This window comes from Bombina bombina, chromosome 4 (genome assembly GCF_027579735.1).
Source record: "Bombina bombina isolate aBomBom1 chromosome 4, aBomBom1.pri, whole genome shotgun sequence".
Taxonomy (NCBI): Eukaryota; Metazoa; Chordata; class Amphibia; order Anura; family Bombinatoridae; genus Bombina; species Bombina bombina.
Window position 1 is genome coordinate 340192754 of NC_069502.1, and position 24667 is coordinate 340217420.

At 39.2% G+C, this 24667-nt stretch overlaps 1 protein-coding gene across 1 annotated transcript in view; it reads left to right on the forward strand.

Annotated features, from left to right (window-relative positions):
• RSRC1 (arginine and serine rich coiled-coil 1) overlaps window positions 1-24667 on the forward strand; it is a 1121477-nt gene that overhangs the window by 519812 nt on the left and 576998 nt on the right. The window contains exon 6 of the mRNA XM_053710087.1: window positions 9350-9401. Coding sequence (XP_053566062.1) covers window positions 9350-9401 — 52 coding nt within the window. The remainder of the gene's footprint in view (window positions 1-9349; window positions 9402-24667) is intronic.

The following is a 24667-nucleotide window of genomic DNA, read 5'->3' on the forward strand; positions in this document are numbered from 1 at the left end:
GTCTACCACTTTGTGGTTGGGCTGTTGTTGCTTTGCGATGCTTCCACAAATGTGTGTGTGTGTGTGTATATATGTATGTATCAAAATTATAGTCCAAAGCGCTCACTGTTTTGGGTTATTATGCCTGGGTGCGTTCTTTTAAAGTGTATCAAAATATTCTCTTGCTCTCAGGACTTAAGATATTAATAAATCTTCACCTTTTAATTTTTCTGGTCAACGTTTCGATCCATGCAAGGACCTTTTTCAAGTCCAATCTTTAAATCTTATCTGCACATCTTATCTCCGTTGTAGTTAAGGATCCTATGTTTTGTACACCAGTCTTTTATGATAAATATATATATATATATATATATATATATGTGTGTGTGTGTGTGTGTATGTATATGTGTGTGTGTGTGGGTATATATATATATATGTGTATAGTTCAGAAAAGAAAGTGCACTCACCAGGTCTTTTTGAAAAGTTTAATCTGCAGTTGTGAACGTTTTCGGGGGCCCCTTTCTGAGACATACATCAAAACTTTGCAAAAAGACCCGGTGAGTGCACTCTCTTTTCTGAACTGTGTACTAATTTCTGTTGCACCCTGGACACCAATGGTCATCTGGAGTGCTTGTCTGTGTAATTGTGTGTGTATATGTATGTGTGTGTGTGTGTGTGTGTATGTGTGTATGTATATATATATATATATATATATATATACATATATATATATATACTGTATATATATATATATATATATATATATATATATATATATATACATACACTGTATATATATATATATATCCTTAGATCCTTTTAAGACAAAATATGAGTCAAGTCAGCTGCTTAAATAAGTTGTGTGACATTGTATTAAAATTGTGAAATTAATTTAACAGTTACCAAATTAAAAGAACACTAAATTTGCAGCAAAATGTGGGCTTAATTAATTTATATTTTCTTTCATAAAATGAAAGCACATGTGGGATTAAAGTCCATTCCTACAGGTAGAGGCAAAACAGGCACATCAAAGCTTTAATCCCTCCGATTCTCTTAGGATTCTTCAGTCAAGTTTTGCCTTCAGAAAAAGGTTATGCCAAAACTTGTACTGATCTACACATTGAAAGGGTTTCTTAAAGGGACACTGAACCCAAATTTTTTCTTTCGTGATTCAGATAGAGCATGCAATTTTTAGCAACTTTCTAATTTACTCCTATTATCAAATTTTCTTCATTCTCTTGGTATCTTTATTTGAAATGCAAGAATGTAAGTTTAGATGCCGGCCCATTTTTTGTGAATAACCTGGGTTATTTTTGCTGATTGGTGGAACAATTCATCCACCAATAAAAAAGTGCTCTCCAGAGTACTGAACCAAAAAAGCAGCTTAGATGCCTTCTTTTTCAAATAAAGATAGCAAGTAAACGAAGAAAATTTGATAATAGGAGTAAATTAGAAAGTTGCTTAAAATAGCATGCTCTGGGGACTTCCGGTGGGCGGCTCTAGAAGATGGCTGCGAGCTTGTGTAGCTCTGAAGAAACCGTCTCCTAATACCTGCTACACTGCCATCACCCTTATGCCATCTGCATCTCCCTTGACAGATAAGCTGTCCGGGAATCTCAAGCAGATAGAAGTAATTTCATCTCTTCTCCCCTGGAAGGCACTTAATAAGGCCATTTGGCGTTCTGGTGTGTTTTTTATCGCCACGTTGTACTTAACTCCACTTCAATTCATTAACCTCAAGAAATGGAGGGACACATAACTAAAGAATCAGACTCCAACAGTTATGTTCTTGCTGAACTAAGAGCCATATTCTTACCTAAGTTAACCCGACTAATATCATCCTGCACTGAACTATGTGAATTGGCGAAGATGAAGGAACAGCCTCCACAAATAAGTGGATTCGTTTCCAGCCGACGTGCCCCTACCTTACAAACTATGTCTGGTAATAACGCACACCACTCACAGGGAACAGTCGGCAGTCTTAAGACCCTCGCTCCCCCACAGAACAGACCAGAAGCAGGAACATTGGAGAATAGAGCACCTTCTTCCTGCCGGGGCTTGTCAGAATCTGCCACTGAACCACTTTTGGATTCAAGGGGGGACTTGTCGAATCCTTCTATGTTCTTACAGGGGTCTGCTATAGCTGTGAACCTGGATTTGAGCTCAAACAGAGAAGACAGCATACAATACCTCTGTTCCGGCAGTGGAGGCAGTGAAATCCAACGGCTCCCAACCCGCATTGTTTCTCACTGTGCAAGCGGTGTGGAGGGCACGCTTGTGGGAATGCCTGTCAGGTCTGGGGCGGCCATAATTGTCACAGTGGACCCGGATCATGGTGACAAGATACAGTGTAACACAAGCATGCAGAAACCACTCATTTGCTGTCCCTACATGACAGATTTTTCTGAACTCCCATATGCCACCACATCATTGCGGGTTCTAGAGATACTAGCAGTCCAGATGGTTACCACATCGGCAACAAAACAGTCCGCAGCTTCTCACGACTCCAGCCCTTATGTAGAGAACAATGCACAGAACATTGGTTGGAAAATGGGCATCGGCTGACTGAAGCTAAGAGTAAAGCCGCAGCGGCACTGTTATGGTTAGCCGTTCTGGTCTCAGTTATGACGGCACGAACTGTCACCCTCTAAAGTCCATGTTAATGTTGGGCTATGTAGTCTGTGTTTGCCTCAAATTCCCTATTAAGCTGGGTTTTTTTTTTTTTTTTATTCTTTTTATTTTATTTCAACATAGAGCTCTTGTAGAAACTTTGGAATGCAATTGTATTTTGTTAATACCCACTCTCCTGAAGTGCATACAATTCTCTTTTAATGTCTCCCATGAGCATAAATATTGTATCAGTTTGGGCGACACAGGTCGCTATATTATTCATAGTAGCTTAACAAAATTAACCTCTACACTACGGCAGCACGTGCTGTTCTAGCGTCTCTGTAGGCTCAACCCTTGCCCTTATTATTAAATATAAATGTCAACCCTATAAGCAGTCCAAAAGTGTCAGCATATTTATTGAATTTCCTTACTATAAGTCTGCGGTTTTCTCAGTGGCTTTTGTTACAGACCCCACTGTTCTCATAGACCCCCCATCAGCGAAATCCATGTTGTTGTCTGAGGACTGCACAAATCCATGTGATCTTCTTGACTGTGTGCTTGCTATTTTAATATCTGGAGATTTTGGAATGTTATTTTATTTTATTCTGTTAATACCCACTCTCCTGCAGTACATGCACCTCTTTCTTAACGTCTCCCATGAGCAATATGTTGATATATCATGGGTGGTGCCACCTGCTCCAGTAGAAGATTTTGAATTCCATACTTATACCTCTATCATTAATGCTGCTGCCACTTTGACATCAAATTCAACCTGCAAACTATTTCCTACCACCTCACTTAAACTTATGGATACCCCAAGTCATACTGAGGCTTTATAACTAAACACGCACTACTAACTTTTAGAATATTACCCCTCTGCTTGTTATTAGGTTGCTGTGACACGGATGCCTTTCTTTAATTACCATCCCGAAACCCTACTTTTAATCTTAGACCATAGCCCCTGGACCCTGAATGGGGCATCTGGATAACTCTTTAAATAAGAATAAAGGAAAATTCCGAATTTGCATATCATAGTGGCACAAACAATTGTTCTCATTACGCAAAGCACAGGGTGACATACACTTAAAATAGGAGAAAGTACTGGTTGTAGTTTTTTTTTTTTTTTTTAGTTATAAGGTGGTTAGTGTTTTGGGGATTGGGGGGAGGGTTCGGGGACTAGTTGGGGATGAAAATGTAAAATGAGAGGGCTAAACATATGTAGATACCAAAAATGTAAATTGTTATTAGCATCCGGATTATCTTAATTGTCATGTATTGATCTACTGAATTTCTGCTATGTCCTGAATAATATCATCCTTCAGGGGATGGTATACCTACTGTATCTGTGGATGTAACCTTCATGATAATGTGTGGAACTGTTGATTATTGTACTCATGTGTTGGCTCTCAATAAAAAGAATTTAAAAAAAAAAAATAGCATGCTCTATCTGAATCAGGAAAGAAAAAATTTTGGTTTCAGTGTCCCTTTAAACCAATGTAAGACTTATCCTTTTTAGGGAGCTGGGGATAGGACTGAGGGATGTACAGGAGTACAGCTGACAGTGAGAGTAATTCTCCTCCTAGTGGTTTTTCACTGCCCTGCCTCTGGTTTCACTAGAATTCGTCCTTCAGCCTCCACCTTTTAGCCTTGTCTTTATATTTTTGATCCAGATCCTGTGTCAGTGCACACTAAACAGGATGGGCTCTTCTACTGGAAGCAGGTATCATAGCACGGTAGATATTGAGTAAGCCTTGTACTTACATAGCCCACAGGCTATTAGAATGAACATGTACACATGATTCACATTGCATGGGGACATATTCACCAGATAACACTACATACAGTTTTATGCACTTTTTCATTAAAATTGAGGTGTTGTCTTTTTTAATTTATCAGAGCAAGTTTTATCACATACCAAAACTCTAGTCCTCATTCTCATCAGGCTATCAGATGATTAGGATCATTTCTGAAGCTGAACAGCTCATTTTTAGAAGTTTCTGAACTTGCTTCTTTGTAGACCGGGGGGGTTAACTTTTCCCACCAAAACAGTGTGCTCTGTTCCTCCTTTCCCTCACAGATAGTGGTCATCTTTGATCACACACTGCATGTTCTTTTCAGAACCTTGGAGTGGCAAGCACCCTTAATGAGCTTTGCATACATTTATATTATTTAACTCTCTACCAAATTTTACCATTTTGACACGTTAGCCTCTTCAGTTACTCCTTTTGGTAAGAAAATTCTGCAGGCCGTGTGCCCATCTAATACGACTACCTGCTCCTGCTTCATTTCATGGAGGTCTCGTTTGGGGATATATTATCCCACTTGTGATTGTTTGTGGATGCTTTCCATCAAGGTGTAAATAATAAGCTAAGCACTATATCATTCAAATAATAGTGCCAAATCAAATCCACATAAGCCAAGCTTAAAGGAAACTTATACTGTCCTGAAAAAATGAAAAGTAAATATCTGTACATGTCCTTTAAGCTTAGGATATAACCATAAAACACAATACCATGTGCAGGAGATCATTGGATTGAAGCAGCTGGTGCAACTATTCGATAATAAGACTCGCTGAAAACTATTTTCAGAATCAATTATTATTGAATATTCCCAAAGCAGCAGCTAAAAGAGAAAAGCACTGCTCCTAGCAGCTTCCGATCGTGTCCTCTACAGCAGCGGAAAGTGAACCCGTTGAGTGTAAGGTCATCCACAATGCTCCAGCCATAGCGGAATCAAGCCACCAAAGTTGCAGTACGAAACAGAGGAAGGCAGGCACTACAAAGAAGTACTGTATAAAAATCCAAATTTATTGTGCAAATGTTAAAAAAAAAAAAAAAAAAAAAAAAAAAAATAAGCACACAGACATGTGCCAACAGGTCAGACAGACAACAGGCAAGACTCTGCCGCGTTTCGCGCCCCCTAGTGGCGCTTAATTATAGACATAGGTATTACACTATAGAGGCTCCTTATATGGGACAAACCTGTGTGTGATAGACCAATAAACGTCCATAAAGCCACAAACAATTAAAAACACAAGTAAGTACACGGATATTCTAGTGTATTAGCAGATCCAAGTGACAATATATTACAAGAAAGAAGATTATTCATATAATTATTACCAAAAGATATTAAACATAATATATGTATGTATAAAATTTACAAAATGCCTAGGAAGTATTTACAGTACTCATAATTAGCACTAAATATAAGTGCACAATATAATGCAACTGACCAATAACAAATGGCAAGAACAATACATACAGTATACTTAATAAATGATAAAAATGAATGTTGACAATAATATAACACCCAATTAATGAAGTATAATAAACTACAATTAGAAAAGAATATCAATGATACACACAAAATGGGATAAATTAGGTGTGTGGCACCAGACAATAAAGGATATCCAAATATCCTTACTTATCATATCGAAATTAGTTGTCTTTCTCTTGGCCATATGTATGACTAAGGAATTATGGTACAATGACAGGGATTCAAATTCTGTTGTGTGGGGTTTTTTGCCTCCTCCTGTGGGACTCGTGGACTCTCACAATTATTAGGATTTGTAAAATGTCAGTACATTTACAATATATTGAACCATAGCTTTTTTCACTCTTAAAATTATTTTCCTCTAATGTCAAGAGACAATATAGCAAAATACTCTAACAAGTTAAATCTTTATATATTTGCACTGTCATGCCCCTATAATTTATTGGATTTCAGTGTTAAGAAGATACATTTTAATTTATTGTAAGATTAATAAAGTAAATTAGATTATGTTGCTACATTATGGGTTTTGGTTACACTTTTTTTTTCTCTTTAGACAGATATATATATATATATATATATATATATATATATATATATATATATATATATATATATATATATATATATACATACACCCACACACACAAAATATTAGTAATCCAACTTTGCTTACATATTTTTAAATTGAAATCTTTCTCTTTTTCTTTCTGAGTTTGTAGAGAATGCATTTAAATTAACTTTTTTAGATTTATTTACTAACCAACGATTATAAAGCTTGTATATTATTTGGTGGCAGAAGTATTTCCTTTAGTTGTGTTATATTGCAAGAGAACAATGTTTTTTTGTATCATTCACTAAGAAATGCATAGATCCATCTTTCTTATTGTAACTACTTAACATATTTATAATTCTGCATACACATGATCTACCATTTTTTTATTTTTCATGGCTATTTGTCTATTAAATATACAGAACATAATTTTAATCTAACATTTATTTTCTTCATTTTTAAAATGCTTGCAAATGTTGTTTACTTTTTGGTCTGATTCACTAATTACATGTAATCCTAGTTTGAAATCTTTAATGTTAATGTATTATTTACAGAAATTGAATATACTTTGTTTTACACAGTCACTAATTAAGAAGATCTGTATTTCATTATAATGCCTTTGTAAAATCTAAATTTATTTATGTTAATGGAATACAATATATGTGATAGTCTTCATTATAATTTTTAAGGAACTGATGAGAGGAAGTTACTGATTTTTTTTTCTCTTGAAATTTAATCTGTATGTTTTTTTATCAGTAGGTCAACAATAATAAAACAGCCTTTGAATCACAGTATAAATTAGATTTTTGTTGTGAAATTTTATCAGACTTCAGAGGATCAAAAACAATCTAATCAACAATTGTACAAACAGGATGACAATCCCAATTAAAAAAAATATATATATAAATATCTATATATATATATCTATAAATATCTCTCTCTCTCTCTCTCTCTCTCTCTCTCTCTCTATATATATATATATATATATATATATATATATATATATATATATATATATATATATATATATATATATATATATATTATAATACATTGCCCTCCACTAATATTGGCACACTTTTTGTAAACACGAGCAAATGAGGCTGTGAAAAAAATCATCTTTGTTTAACCTTTTGATCTTTTGTTAAAAAATACACAAAAATACTCTGCTCTCATGGATATCAAACAATTGCAAACACAACACAGGTTCATCCAAAAAAATATAAAACAATCTTTGTTAAATATGTGTTGCACAATTATTGGCACCCCTATGAATTCATATGAGCAAAATATATTTGAAGTATATTCTCATTAATATTTTCTATTTTTTAGCACACTTGGGTGACTAGGAACATGGAAATCGTTCAACCATAACTTACCGTTTCACAGGGGTTTAAATATGAGGTATTTAACACATAGGCCAAATTCCCTTAGTCATTCATCACAATGTGAAAGACAAAGGAATATAGCTGTGATTTGCTGCAAAAGGTTTGTTTAGCTTCACAAAATTGGAAGTGGCTATAAGAAAATAGCAAAAGCATTTGAAATGTCCACCATCAGGGCAATAATTAAGAGGTTTTAGTCAACTGGAAGAGGACTTGTGTCTATATAGACTCAACACACTGTGAAGAGGATGGTTCTAGTGGCCAAAATATCTCCAAGGATCACAGCTGTAGAATTGCAGAAGTTAATAGCGTCTTGAGGTCAGAATGTCTCCAGAACTGCAATCCGATGTTGACTACATCACCAGAAGTTGTTTGGAAGGGTTTCAAGAAAAAAGCCGCTACTCTTATCCAAAAAACAAACTGAAGCATCTTCAATTTGCCAGACACTACCTGAACTTCAAATGGGATCGGGTTCTATGGCCAGATAAAACCAAAATAGAGCTTTTTGGAAATAAACACCAGATGTATATTTTGGATCATTGTCAGGTGTTCATGTAATATCTGTTGATATTTGATAGAGTCCATGATGCCATGTATCTTAACAAAATGTCCAGGTCCTCTGGCAGAAAAACAACCCCAAAACATTAAAGTGCCACCACCATATTTAGCTGTGGATATGAGGTACTTTTCTATATGGCGACCTCTCTGTGTGCTACCTCCCTTTTGCCAAGAGCTGTTATCTTGGTAAAGGGATCTAGCACAAAGTATTGACTATAAGGGTGCCAATATATTTAACTAAATTTATTTTGGGATAAACCAGTGTTGTGTTTGCAATTGTTTGATATCCATGAGAGCAGACTATTTTTGTGTATTTTGTTAACAAAAGATCAAAAGGTTAAACAATAAAGACAATTTTTCACAGCTTTCTTTGCTCATATTTACCAAGGGCGCCACTTTTAGTGGAGGGCACTGTATATATGTGTGTATTTATATAAACTTATTCACTAACTTAAAGCAACGTTAAAGTTTTTTATTTTCTTTATTACAACTAAAGAGGGCATTTTACAACATATTGTAGTTTTTTATATAAATAATAAATTCCTATACTGTTTTTTTCTTCTGATTATGTTATTGTCTACGTGTAGAGTTGTGTGAGTATTCCTTATTAACCAGTTAATTTATTTCCCACAAATTAGTATTGCACAGGCTTGCACTTCCTGTTAGATTTAAGTAAAAATTTAATTTTAGAGTCCCTTTAAAAGATTTTACAGTTAAGTTCATTAATTTTGTTTTTAAGTGTTAACAGTGAAAATTTACATTGCACAAAAGTGGATGTTTCCTAACAATTAAATAGTAAAATGCACAGTCTGAGTTGGGGAGATTTAATAGGGAGGATGGAGAATAGTAACTACTGTGCATAATGGATATTGCATAACAATTAGGAGGGCTATATTCTTTTATACAGTTCTTTATATCTTGTGTGTTGTGAAAAACCTTGCCTTTGATTAGTACTATAATGTATGGCAAATATGCTTTCTGTCTTTGTTTTTAGCCTCCCGCTGAACAGGCCAAAGCAAGGCTGCAGATGGTTCTCCAAGCTGCTGGTGAGTGATGGCAGATAAAGGTTTACTGAAATAATTATCGTACAGGAACTCCTGTCTGTAACACCTCTCATTATAAGGCTCTATTATGCATTGGCACTGCTGCAAACTCTATTTATGTTGTTATTTTAAAGAGCGAAGAAACAGATTTAAAAGAACAATGCAATAGAAAATCCAAAATTAATTATTTGAATTCTTATTTTCATAGTAATTATTGGACGTGTTTTGCAAATGTATGCTCTAATGTAAGCCATAAAGTACAAAAGACACTGTATAACAGACCGTAATATCATTTTTATAACCAAGAAATGGAGTTAGTTTCTTGCCTTAGGTCACATGTATCTGGAGAAAGCAGACAAAGTGCTTAATTCAGAGGCCAGTTGCTAGTATTCATTTCATTTTAAACAGCTCTGACCTTTTGACCATATTTCTGAAATTAATCTGATTATGTTTTTGCAGTGTAGCCTGACCTGCAACACTTACAATGGTTTATAATCAGAAATATTTGTAAAGTGCAAGATATATTGTAAGCTCCTTTATGGCTAACGAACTTCATGAAGAACAGACCCATAGAATCCTATAATCTTGTCTTTTTATGAGCACACTGTAGTGTGATAATGCTGCACCAGATGGTATGGTTTAAAGGGACATTGCACTATAAAATATTTTACCTTTATTTATTCTTTTTACCAATGATCCATTAAACTGTTAAAGTGTATTAAATTGTTTACAAATTGCTTTTACCTTTATTTTGCCATTTAAAATCGCTGCTATTGCTTTTGAACCCCCAACTATATTGAAAATGTACATACTGCAATATCAGCTATTGCAAAGTTATGTGTACTAGAAGCAGCAGAAATCAACCTCCCAATGGGGGCGTTGGAGAGAAAGAGACCATTGAAAAGGGCGTTTCTTCCGCAATTTTGACTACAATGAACTCTTATCAGTTGCTTGTCTTAGTACATTGTCTCTTTAAAGCTATGGTTTTAAAACAAAAGTATGCCCTAAACCAGGGCCATCTAAAAGGCAAACGCTTCAGACTTTTACTTTCATTAAGTAGTTATTGATATTAACACATATTATTCTTGTTTAACTTATTGCATACTTATGAATGTGTTAAAATTATAAATATATGTAAATGTGACATGTATGAATCATTGTTTAAAGGGTCATTAAACCTAACTGTCATGAGATGCAGGACATATGCAGGACACAGCAATGATGGTACAACTCTATTTTATTACAGAGCATAGCAATACACATCCAGACAGGTTGATTGTCTTAAACTAACTGCGACACAGACACCGGACCTAAGCCCCGCCCACCAGCTAGTGACATCACATCCTGCTATCATCACATCTTCCCCTTTTTCAAAGGCAAAGCATACATTCACATATATTAAATAACAAAGTACACCAACAGGGTATACAACAACATTTTGTTTTAGAACATTATAAGAACAGATGGATTAGAAAACATGAACAAATAAATTACATCCTGACTTGGACATCGGGGTAGACTACCCTAGTCCACAGTGACCATGGGATTATTCTGCCCATACTTCCGGTCACTGTTCTAGCTAAAGTCAGTCCCTGTATCGGGCCGGAAGCCTCACCACTCTTCCGCTTGATGTAACTTTGCATGAACTGTCCTCTGATACAGAAGATGGTGAACAAGAGTCTGCTGGAGGCAAAGATATATCCCCGCTATGATCTTGCTGAGGGGAAGGCACCTCTCTTAGAACAGGAGATCCCACCGGCGGTGGTACTGAGGTATCCGGTTCCAGACTCTCAGGTACAGGCTGAAGATGTCTTCGGTTACGGCGTGTAACCGTCCCTCCCTCTGTAAGGACTGTGTAAGACCTTGGTTCTGGAGAGCGGCCCACTACCGTAGCAGGCGTCTTCCATTTCTTCTCATCATCCAGTTTAATTCTGACACTTTGGCCCGCTTTCAGTTCCTGTAAAGGCCTGACAGAATGTCTCCTGTCGTAGAAGAAACGATAACCCTTTTTGGCCTCTTCATCCCTCCTAAGGACTTCGTCCCGAGGAACAGGGCCAGGCGGCTTGAAGACACCCACTGAGGGTAAAGTGGTGCGAATCTGGCGTCCTAGCATCAGCTGTGCCGGGCTAAACCCGGTGGCTTGAATGGGCGTCGCCCTGTATGACAATAGGGCTAGGTACGGTTCAGATTGCTTTAGGATGAATTTTGTTGTTTGAACTGCCCTTTCAGCCATTCCGTTGGCCTGCGGATAATGTGGACTTGACGTGGAATGTACAAAATCATATTCCCTGCTGAAAGCACTGAACTCTGTAGAAGCGAACTGCATGCCATTATCACTCACCAGCTCCATTGGAATGCCCCAGCGGGCGAACAAGCTCTTCAGGCGAATGATAACGGCCTGACTTGTGATATCATTCAGGGGTGCTATTTCCAAATACCTGGAATAGTAGTCGATAACAACAAGAAACTTTTTCCCGTGCAGTTCGCACAAATCAGCAGCTATTTTCTGCCACGGCCCCGCGGGCAGCGGAGTAGACATTAAGGGCTCCCTTCTCTGAGTAGGCCGGCGTTCCCGGCAAAAGGCACATTTAGACACGTGATTTGCAATGTCGGAGCTGATCCCAGGCCACCACACAGCTGTAGCTGCTCTTTCTCTGCACTTTGTAATGCCTAAGTGGCCATCGTGAATCCTGTTTAACATCTCCTTCCTCATGCTGACAGGAATTACAATACGGTCTTGGAACAGTACCAACCCCTCCAGCTCCGTGAGCTGTGACCTCTCTGGCTGGTAAGCATTTAAAGACATCCAGGCTGCCCGGCTCTCGGGCCAGCCATCTCTTATGTACCTTATAACTTCTTGCAGATCTGTGTCCAAATATGTCTCTTTCTTTATCTCTTCCAGTTTCCTTGAAGAAATGGACTTAGAGGCCAGAACCGAATCAACATACACTTTTACATCCGACTCTGTGGAGGATTCTTCAGCAGCAGCCAGCGGGAGCCTGGACAGTGTATCTGCCACAACCAGCTGCTTCCCCGGCACATGCACTGCCTGAACATTGAACCTGAGCAGTCTCATTAAAAGTCTCTGGCATCTCAAGGGTGTTTTGTCGATGTCATAAGAATTGATAAGAGGGACTAGCGGTTTGTGGTCAGTTTCCAGACTAAATTTCTCCAAACCCACTAGATAACGCTGAAAGCGTTCACAGGCCCAAACTGCAGCCAGGCACTCTTTCTCAATTTGAGCATATTTTGACTCCGCAGCCGTCAGTGTGCGGGAACAGTAGGCGATGGGCTGTAGTTTGTTGTCGTTCAGTTGCAGGAGTGCAGCCCCCAACCCATAACTGCTTGCATCAGCACTAACCACAGTCTTTTTTGAAGGGTCGTAGAACCCCAGCACTGGGGCAGACCCCAGCAGGGACTTAGCATGCAGGAACGCTTTTTCTTGTGAGGGTCCCCAGACCCAGGCAACATCTTTCTTAAGCAACTCTGTGATAGGGTGCAAAACTGTAGATAAATCTGGAAGAAACTTGCCCACGTAATTTACAAGGCCCAATATCTGTCTCAGCTCATGTACATCCGAAGGGCTTTTCATCTGTTCGATAGCCCGAATTTTCTCAGGGTCCGGCTTGATGCCATCCCCGTTGATGATATGCCCAAAGTAGCATAATTCAGTTTTCCTAAAATGACATTTTTCTTTATTCAGCTTCAGCCCAGACTCTTTGATAGCCTGCAGCACACAACTCAAACGCTGATCATGCTCCTCCACTGTAGACCCATACACTAGAATGTCGTCCATGACGACTGCTGTGCCCACGTGGCCACTCAGGAGAGAACTCATTTCCCTCTGAAAGATCTCAGGAGCGGAGGATATCCCAAAGGGAAGTCTGCAGAAACAGAACCGACCTACCGGAGTGATAAAGGTAGTCAGTTTGCGGCACTTTGGATCCAGGGGGATCTGCCAAAAGCCGCTAGAAGCGTCTAATGTGGAAAAGAACTTCGCCCCAGCCAACTTCGGGGCTATATCTTCCAGTGTCGGCAGCACAAATCTTTCCCTCTTCACTGCCTCATTCAACCTTTTCAGGTCCACACAGATGCGCACCTTTCCGTTTTTCTTTGCAACTGGAACAATGGGGGCACACCAATCAGTTGCTTCAACAACCTCTTCAATAACCCCCATAGACTTCATGCGCATGAGCTCTTTCTCCACTTGAGGCATGAGCGGGAACGGAATTCTACGAGGAGTAGAAATACTGTACGGGACTGCGTCACTTTTAAGTGCTATACGGACAGGTTTGCAGCTCAGTAGGCCCAACTCGCCAAACATATCTTCAGAGATCTCATTCACTCTGGCCACGAGGCCCAAGTCACAGGCTGCTTTTCTGCTCAATAAACTGTTAACACACTGACCTCGGATCACATGCACCCACATGGTGAACTTTTTTTGTTTGTACTCACAGCTGGCAAGAAATTTCCCCACACAATCAATGCGGCCACCAGGACTATGAACATTTGTAGTAACCTTCGCCAGCTGGGGCTGTCTAGGCAGTTTTATAAATTCAGCAAAAGACATTACAGTGATATCTGCTCCTGTGTCAATCTTAAAATCAACTTTGGCTCCCATTACAGTAAAAGTAACTTTCCAATCTTCCTCTGAGCTTGTCCGTTCCACAACAGACCCCACAAAAGACACTTCCTGACCCTCCTGGTCACTGTCCACCTGCATCTCCTTAATGTATTCAGTTTTACACACCACTTCAAAATGGCCTATTCTGTTACATTTTCTGCATCTTTTATCTCTGGCCGGGCATATAGCACTCTGATCATGAGCCCGGTAGCACCGTGTGCATCGGCCATGTTGCGCCCATCCACTTCTAGGCCTTTCCAATACTTTTGATCTACCGCTCACACTGTGCCTTTCACTAGTAATTTTTCTAGACTGTTGCACTTCATCCACAATACTCTCAGACCTCAGATCAGCACTTTGCTTTTTCACCAGTTCACTCTGGCGGGCCATCCTAATAGCCCCTTCTAACGTTAAATCAGGCTCTAACTGCAGCTTCAGGGAGACTTCAGCATCTGCAATTCCAATAACTATTCTGTCTCTGATTTGCTCTTCTTTAGCAACACCAAACTCACAGAATTCAGCTAATTCATACAGGCTGCGCACAAATGACTCCACAGATTCTCCCACACGCTGATTACGTTTGTGAAAGCAGGCTCTCTCATGAATCACATTTCTTTTGGGCACAAAGTGGGCACTGAGTTTATCCATAACTATATCAAAGTTAACTTCTTCCCCTTCTTGAAAAGTAAAAGCATTGAACACTGGCTCTACATCTTTCCCCATGGAGTATAAAAGAGAATTAACTTGTACTTCACCACTCTCCTTGTTCAGTTTGGATGCAATCCTGAAGCGCTGAAACCGCTGACGCCATGTGGGCCAAGCTGCAGGCTGAGAAAAGTCAAAAGGCTCAGGTGGGGTAAACTTTGACATCGTTATCATCAGAAACAGAAGCGTAGTCCAGAACTTCTGACACCATGTCATGAGATGCAGGACATATGCAGGACACAGCAATGATGGTACAACTCTATTTTATTACAGAGCATAGCAATACACATCCAGACAGGTTGATTGTCTTAAACTAACTGCGACACAGACTCCGGACCTAAGCCCCGCCCACCAGCTAGTGACATCACATCCTGCTATCATCACACTAACCTTTTTCTTTCATGATTCAAATAGATCATGCATTAAAAAAAGTTACTTTTATTACCAAAGTTACTTAGTCATTTTGAAAAGCTGGTAGGAAAGCACCAAAAGCGTGCACGTATCTAGAGCAATATATGGCAGCATATTTGCAAGAATACTTTTAACAATGTTATACATTTGCACAGACAAGATTCTAGCAGTGTTTCCTGCTATGTTTCCTGCATGTGCACGCTGCGTACCTAGGTATGCTCTTCAACAAAGCAAACAATTAGAATTAAACAAACTTTACAAAAGATGAATCACAAGAGAACAATGTGGGGTTTTATCTCCCTTTATGCAAGACACATTGGTTTCTGAAAGATTCTGCCTGTAGCCAAGATTTGCGAGGCCTTCTTTTCCTACAGCTATACTGCTCCGGCGGGAATTTATACTTCTGCAGACGCCATCACATTTTACATTGTATGTGGTTTCATAGGAAATGTAGAGCCCATCATTCTTTGTGTGTTTCATAGCAGGATGCCTGTTGTTACTGGTACCTTGATCAGCTCACTGTGAGGCCATAACCCAATATCACTTAAGTAATCACTACTCCATGTACATTTACAGGAATTTGGGGGTTAAGTCACTGCTGTATGTGTGTTATGAAGTAATATTTTAACTCCTGGATTGCACTTGAGTTTATATAATAATCAAAGGTGGAGCACAGCGCGTGTCTGTGTCAGTGAAGGTAGGTGCTCAATAACTGATTTTGAAAGTATAGTTTATACATATGTATATACATACATATCTAAAGGCTTGCTAACTTTCAATAAGCAGGGAGCCATAGTCCCTAATTATATAGGAGGTTGACAGATTTACATGGAAACTGAGTGGGGTATAAAAAAAAAGAGAAGAAAAAGAAGATAAATTAATTTGTGTGAACCAGTGTCTAGATTTTCAGCTAATTCAATCTATGGTAGAAGTTGAGAAAAGGCATTTCAGTTATTGAAGGTGATTAATAAAATATACAACAAAAGGTAAAACGCCTGTGAAACATTCTCTAGTATTTTGGAGAGTATAAGCTATAAATGTTTTCAATATATAGAGAAACAATTGAAATCCTAATGTATGAGCCATAAGAAAAAACCTTTCAAAGAGACATTAAACTCAATGAATCGCCCAGTAAAATGACTAATTCAAGTGAATGTAAACTTGAGCGTACTCGCTCAAGTCATAGGATAGAATTTAAAAAATTAGCGAGACATTCATTTATCAAATTTGTAGTTTATACTGATCTTCTGAGATTTTTACCTTTTAATGCTATAACGATAAACGCATGTCTTCCACCCAACATATTGCTCAATTTATTGACAGATGACGAATCTGCAATCCACTCATTGTTGTGTCCCCCCCCCCCCCCCCCCCCCCGGGGCATTCAGTTCCTTTGCACAAGCGTCACGCCCCCCGGGGAGAAACGATTAGTAATTTAAAGAATTTTGGAAAATTCTTCATCTTCTGTTTTCTCCACAGAGGCACAAGAGCCCCCATTATACTTAAAAGGACATTAAACACCTTTTAAAGACATTTCTCTTGTGTAGCTATAGAATACCATAAGCCATGTCTAAACTTATTAAAACAAATTAACATCCTTTTTACAGCATTTGTTTTGAATAGCAAAACTCCATCTACCATTTAACTTGTTTGGAGCAGCCAATCTGGGCTTTAGTCTGCAGACAACAAGGCTAGTTGCTGCCATATTGTTAGCAAAAGTGACCAAACCCCAAAAACTATGAAACCTCTCCGACCTCACACATACCTCTGTCTTTACTGTCTTCAGAGAAAGGGTTTTTTAGTCTATGTTGAGAATCGTTTTCCCCTCAGAGTACAGTGTTTGTCAAAGTATATGGTGTATGGTTTGTGACCCTTTATTTCCTAAGATATGGTGAGTCCACAACATCATCATTTACTATTGGGAATAACACTCCTGGCCAGCAGGAGGAAGCAAAGAGCACCACAGCCAAGCTGTTAAATATCACTCCCCTTCCCACAAACCCCAGTCATTCTCTTTGCCTTGGTGCATGGAGGAGGTGGAGTTTTAGTGTCTGAAGAAAATTGGATTTCATTTACTTCAAGCAACATTTTAACTAGTTTAGAAAGCCAGAGTAGGTTTACTCTGATGTTTCCCTTTCAAGACTGGGTGTTGCCGTACTCCACGTTAGTCTCTTCAGTAGGGCAGTGGTGGCTTTAAAGCAGTTAGGAAAACGCAGTGAGGCCCACCTCACAAGTTCCTAACATATTGCTGCCCTTGTATAGAAAGCCAGATTAGGTTTACTCTGTTTCCACAGGTCTCTGTAAAGAGTGGCTACCTTTCATACCTGGTGAGCTGTCCTCCTGTCGGACAGCTAGATGTGCAGGTATGTGCCTGTTTGTCTTCTGGGGCTAGGAGGCTGGCACTGAATGGGTTAAATGGTAAACCTGCAACTACTTGGGACAAAACATCCTGTGTAAGGGTTAATTATGGCAGTAAGCAGGCTCTCTGTATTGTGATTTGGAGACGGGGGTTAACCTCCTCTATGGAAAAAGAGGAGTTAACTCGTTTATTTTTTGGCTCAGAGTTTTTTTCAGAATACTGAATGGGAAACAGATTTTCTCTTAGGTGATTTTGGGGGCACTTTGATTTTTTGCATATTGCGATACTTTAGCCGTCTTAAAATAACAGGGAAGCGCTGCTATGGATACGGCTGCATTTTCCTTGCACTTCATTTCCGGCTTGAAGCGCACGCTGAGAGTTAGTGGCGCAGCTTCAAAGGCCGGTCCTGTGTTCCGTTCTCCGCACAGAAGGTCTGCCTAGAGCTCCTGGAATTCGATCTGCAGACTAGATAAAATCTACGAGGGGGCAAGGTGGGCACTTCAGTTATTGACTGAGGTGTAGCGGTTGCGTAGTGGTTCTTAATGACATGTTTTATTCAATTTTGAACAATATTAGAAGTGACTTTTTCAGGTTAAGAGAGTGTACAGCTGTAAATCTTTCACTCTGATTACCGTTGGATGCGGTCTATGAAAAGATTTTACTACGTTTTTCTTTTTAAAGAGACAATACCTACATTTTTTTTTAAAATTTTTGTCGGTTTTGCCAAAAAAGATTTTTTCCTGCATTACAGTTTTGTTCCTCATGCATAGAGAGGACTTTAAAAAATAAAGATAAACTTTTTGTCTCTGAGCCAAATGTCTCCCAGGATGACGCAGTTCAGGCATTGCCACAGTCTTCTCCTCGAATATCCCAGACCTTAATGGCATCACATGCAGTACCCTGCGGTTCCTCTCAATCTCCTGGGGGATTTTATTTGCATGCAGCAATTTGCTGCCCAGGTATCCTCTGCGTTATCTGTGGCATTAGCTGCCATTCCCATGCTACAGGGAAAACACATCTTTATAGATTCAGAAAGGAAGGTTTCTGATCCAGTTTCAGCTATCCAAGTTGCTCTTTCTCTGATGAGGAAGATACGTCAGTAGCCTCTGAGGGTGAAATCTCAGATTCGGACAGTATAATTCCTTCATCTGATGCTGAAGTTGTATCCTTCAGATTTAAGCTTGAACACTTCTGTGTACTGTTAAAGGAGGTTTTGGCTACCCTGGACGACAATGATACTCCTGTCGTTGTCAACCCTATGAAATCTAGTAAACTTAATAAATACTTTGATGTTCCTTCCTCTGTTGAGGTGTTTCCTGTGCCAGACCATCCTACTGAGATTATAGCACAGGAATGGGAGAAGCCTGGTATAACTTTTTCCCCATCTCCTGTCTTTAAAAAGATGTTTCCTGTTGCTGACTCCATTAAGGAGTCATGGCAAACGGTGCCTAAAGTAGAAGAGGTCATTTTTACTCTGGCTAAGGAAACTACTATTCCTATTGAGGATAGCTGCTCCTTTTAGGATCCAATGGACATGACGCTGGAGGCTTATTTGAAACTAATTTATGTTCATCAAGGTCTCCAATGGCAACCTGCAGTGTATATTGCCACTGTGACAAGAGCGACAGCCTATTGGTTTGACGCCTTGTCTGGTTCTCTTCAGGTAGAGACTCCCTTAGATTGATCCAAGACAGTATTAAGGCTCTTAAGTTAGCTAATTCCTTTATTACTGATGCTTCCATGCAGGTTTTTAAATTGGGAGCCAAAATATCTGGCTTTGCTGTGTTGGTGCGCAGAGCATTGTGGCTGAAATCTTGGTTAGCTGATGTTTCCTCGAAGTCCAAGCTTCTGGCGATTCCTTTCAAGGGTAGGACCTGGTTTGGACCTGGTCTGGCAGAAATAGTTTCTGATATTATGGGTGGAAAAGGTTTTTTTTTCTTCCACAAGACAAGAAGAATAGACCTTAGGGACGTCAGAGTAATTTTGGTTCCTTTCGTAACTTCAGAGGAAAGTCTTCCCCTTCCTCTTCCAAGCAGGAACAGTCCAAGTCTTCTTGGAAGCCCAATCAGTTCTGGAGCAAGGGGAAGCAATCTAAGAAACTCGCAGCTGAGTCTAAATCGACATGAAGGCTTTGCAACAGATACGGGATCCGATCAGGTGGGGGGCAGACTTTCTCAGTTTTCTCAAGCATGGATACGAGATGTTCCAGATCCCTCGGCTGTGGACATAGTATCTCAGGGTTGAAATTCAAGACCTTTCCTCCCAGGGGCAGGTTCCATCTCTCAAGATTATCTGCAAACCAGATAAAAAGAGAGGCGTTCTTGAAATGTGTACAGGATCTTTCCTCACTGGGAGTCATAGTTCCAGTACAGGAACAGGGTCTAGGTTTCTGTTCCAATCTGTTCATAGTTCCCAAAAAAAGAGGGAACTTTCCAACCTATTCTAGACCTGAAGTGTCTAAACAAGTTTCTCAGAGTACTGTCCTTCAAGACTATCTGGTTGAACCGCAGGTGCGTCTTGAAGGCTGCTATACTAACGACAATACTTTAATGGTTTAGTTTAGTATTTTTGCAACATAAATATTTTTAGCGTGAAGGGAACTTCTGTTGAGTAGAGGAAAGGTGTAATATTTAAATGGAGTACTCGGTGGAAGCTAAACAAAACTACATGCAATAGCTTTTCCAACCCTCTTTCTGCTGCCGACCTATTTTTTTCCCTATTTTGGGATTTATCCTACCTTCTCGGAGCTGTGGACCCTCTATCCAGGCCTCTGGATCTGTGGGCATGACCATCGCTATACAGACTTCCTTTGTGGTTTCTCTGGACTCTCCCTGGCGAGACGAGGATTCCTCTTCCATCCATTGGTCTACCGGACAACGTGCGGTTCCGGACTGCTGGTATTGCACATCTGTGCTTTACATTTTGTGAGTAGGATTCTTCTGTCATCCTTGTATCTGTATCTGAATTACTCTTTGATCTGCACTATGTGGTGCCCTCTATTTTGATTTGTATAGATTCCTAGGATTTTGTCTTTTTTCCAAGAAGGATTGGAGAAAGGGTTATCAGCAAGTTCCTTAAAGGGACAAATTTCAGCTTTGTCAATTCTGTTTCACAAATGTTTGGCAAATGTATCAGATGTTCAGTCTTTTTGTCAGGCTCTATCTAGAATTAAGCCTGTATTTAGACCTATTACTCCTCCCTGGACTTTGAATTTAGTTCTTCGAGTTCTTCAAGGGGTTCCGTTTGAACCTATGCATTCCATAGATATTAAACTATTATCTTGGAAAGTTCTGTTTTTGATTGCTATTTCTTCTTTTCTTCTACTCGAAGAGTTTCTGAGCTTTCAGCATTACAGTGTGATTCGCCTTATCTCATATTTCATTCTGAGAAGGTGGTTTTACGTAACAAACCTGGGTTCCTTCCTAAGGTTGTTTCGAATAAAAATATTATATCAGGAAATTGTTGTTCCTTCCTTGTGTCCTAATTCTTCTTCTAAGAAGGAGCGTCTGTTACATAACTTGGACGTGGTCCGTGCCTTAAAGTTTTACTTACAGGCAACTAAGGATTTCTGTCAATCATCTTCATTATTCATTGTTTATTCTGGAAAGCGTAGGGGCCAGAAAGCTTCGGCTACCTCTTTCTTTTTGGCTGAGAAGTATCATCCGCCTGGCATATGAGACTGCTGGACAGCAGCCTCCTGAAAGAATTACGGCTCATTCTACTAGCGCTTCCACATGGGCTTTTAAAAACGATTCATCTGTGGAACAGATTTGTAAGGCTGCGACTTGGTCGTCCCTTCACACATTTTCCAAATTTTCCAAATTTGATACTTTTGCTTCTTCTGAGGCTATCTTTGGGAGAAAGGTTCTTCAAGCAGTGGTGCCTTCCGTTTAGGTTCCTGTCTTGTCCCTCCCTTTCATCCGTGTCCTATTGCTTTGGTATTGGTTTCCCACAAGTAAGGATGAAATCCGTGGAATCGTCATATCTTTGTAAAAGAAAACTTATGCTTACCTGATAAATTACTTTCTTTTACGATATGACGAGTCCACGGCCCTACCTGTTATTTTAAGACAGGTCTATTTTATTTTTTGAAAACTTCAGTCACCTCTGCAAAGGGAAGGGGAGGGGCTATATATACAGCTCTGCTGTGGTACTTTTTGCCACTTCCTGTTAGCAGGAGGTTAATATCCCAGAAGTAAGGATGAAATCCGTGGATTCGTCATATCGTAAAAGAAAGTAATTTATCAGGTAAGCATAAATTTAGTTTTTTTGTTTAAATGAAGTGATAGCAAAAATGTTAAAAATTATCTTGTATTTTTCCCGTTAGTGAAGGGGTTAATGTATAATTATGTTCTCTTTATCCTAATCTAAACCCGGTTCTGCTGGAGCATTCTTAAGGAAACTAAAGTATTGTAATTGTTACTTATGATATCACAAATATGCTTATCTTCTATTTATACACACTTGAATATAAAACCAATTTTATTCTTTTCTTTCGTCTGTTAAAATGAGGGTGTGTATTAGTGCCGCTTGCAAATATTCACATCTTTTCCAATAAAGCTTCTAAACAATGTTATATTTCATAGTTTCAAATATATGCATTATTCTCCATATCTTTAATATGCCTTTGAAGTGTATAATTATAAAATAGATGTGACAGCAGAGCCCTCAAAAAGAACAATTTGTTTATTCTTCTCACAGCTGTCACCCCTCATTTTTTTAATTTAACACCTTGAAACGTATTAGAAATACAATGAGATATATATCATTTTGGCCCCAGTCCTGTAAATTTCGAGAGACATTTAAAAATCTTTTGACACTTTGAAAGAAAAAAAAAAAAGTGGGAATATAAAATTGAAGTTAAAATGTATCAGATTGAATTGTTTTGTAAGGTATATTAACCCCTCCAGCACAGAAAAAAATATCTGTCTTTTATGCATTAAAGGTAATTTCTTTCATAAGGTGGTGAGGGTCCACGAGCCATTACTCCTGGGAATCCATATCCTTGCCATTAGGAGGAGGCAAAGATACCCAGAAACGGCACAAGCTTTTAATTCCACTTACCTCTCTGATATCCCAGTATTTTTTCTTTGCCTTGCCATGAGCAGGTGAAGATTGAGGTGAGACTTAGAAGAGAGGGGCATAGTAGAGTACTTGGTTACAAGCCTTCTACAGGTGTTGCTAGTCCATCAGCCTCCTCCTGTTTGGCTATGTTGCTTTACTCCTTTAGAACAGTATTGAATGGGCTCTCTACTGTATACAGGCATATAAGCTGGGTAAGCACAGTGGAGTGGGTGTCTTTTTAGGTAAGTACCTCTTGTTACTCACCCCACTGGCTATCAGTAGGCACATAAGTATATGTATATCATGCCCAGAGGTCAGCTTGCAGGTAACACAAGAGTGTACAAGTGTTTTGGTGTTTCAGAACATTTAGATATGCTTTGGTGTGCTGGTTCTTTTATTTACTGCGGTTCTTTTAAGAAGGTTTTTTTCCCCCAAGCTTTTTATTTGTGTGCTTATTTGTACTATACATTAGTTCTATAGCAGCTATGCTTAGTGCTCTTCCCCATGATCTCCCTCCACCTGCGCTCATAGAGGTGTTATTTGCTGGTGCAAGGGGTACGTTTGCGCAGTGTGGACCCTTAGCTCCCTGGTGTCAAGCACATCAACATTATTACCCGATGCACTTGCTGCTTTGTGCGCTTTCTCCTCACTTCTGCCGCCCATCACTCACTATGGACATGCTGTTCATTTCTCTGATGAGAGTATTAGGAGAGCATATGCGCTTAATTTATTAATTGCTATAGTTACCTTATATAAGTTAACTTTCTGAGATTGTTGTTTTGCATGCAGCAACCTAAATGATTATGTATCTGTGATTGTTCTGTGCCTCAGTGGTTAGTTAATACACTGCTTGTTTAGACGGCTCAGTACTTGCCTTGTTTATATTTACTCGTGTTTGGAACACACTGTGTCTGTCTTATCTGTGTTGTTCTGTATTAACAACTGTATTTTGGAGCAGCCCGGAATTGTCCCTTCTGGGTTAGACCCTTTAGATGAAAGGTTTACAGCTTTTATTTCCAACCAACATTTTATGTAAGGGGTTTTTACTTTAAGACTCGCATTTATTGTGCTTTATTACTCGGGCTTGCTCTTAACGTCCCTGTATGATTATTTACTGTCATTTATTTACTTTTTGTATTTGTTCAAATTTGCACAGTAAAATTGGTGCAGTGGTACCCACTATTATATTTTAGATCCTTAAGAAGTTAGAATCACTGATCACTTATTTTTAAAAACTAAGTGTATATTTTAAGCCTATGTAATTACTACCGGTTCAGCTTTGCAATTTTGTATGGATCTTTTCTTCATAAATGAAGAGAGTCCACAGCTGCATTCATTACTTTTGGTAATTCAGAACCTGGCCACCAGGAGGAGGCAAAGACACCCCAGCCAAAGGCTTAAATACCTCCCCCACTTCCCTCATCCCCCAGTCATTCTTTGCCTTTCGTCCCAGGAGGTTGGCAGAGAAGTGTCAGAAGTTTTCAATAGTCTCTTATGGAGGGTAGTACTCTTCGGCATGGGACTGGAGTTTTAAGTAGTCCTGTCAGTCTCTCAGTGAGAGCATGGGTGAAAGTTAGAGTCCGGAGATGCAGGGAGAGTCTTTCTGCGAAACCATCCCGACTCATATTAAGAGCTCCACAAACAATCAGCGTTGAATAGTTTCGCTGCCTGCTTTCTTCTCTCAAGTCCATGGCAGAAGCGACGCTACTATCTGTCACACTTGAAGAGCCGTGTTCCTGTTCCACAGTGTAGATTCCAGGAAGATCATTTCATTTTACTTTCATCATGAATGCATTGTAATTACAACTGTTTTCCGAGAGGGGCTACAGCCTTTTGGGGGTAACCTTAACATAGGGTCTCAGTGAGACTCCTTTTGTATCTTGGAATCAAGGGTTAATATCTTATATTTTGTCTGCTACTGTGTAGTGATACTTCGGCTCATGGCTATTTTGGAACATAACGGCCTATGTCTAGCGACGCAGCCTTTACGGTCGGGTACGCTTTTTTCATGGACTGCATGATTTACCTTGTGACCGAGCGTGGTCACATTTTCAGCTCTCCATATCCGAATTCCTGACTGTGTGGCGACGGAGAAATTCTGGTCCG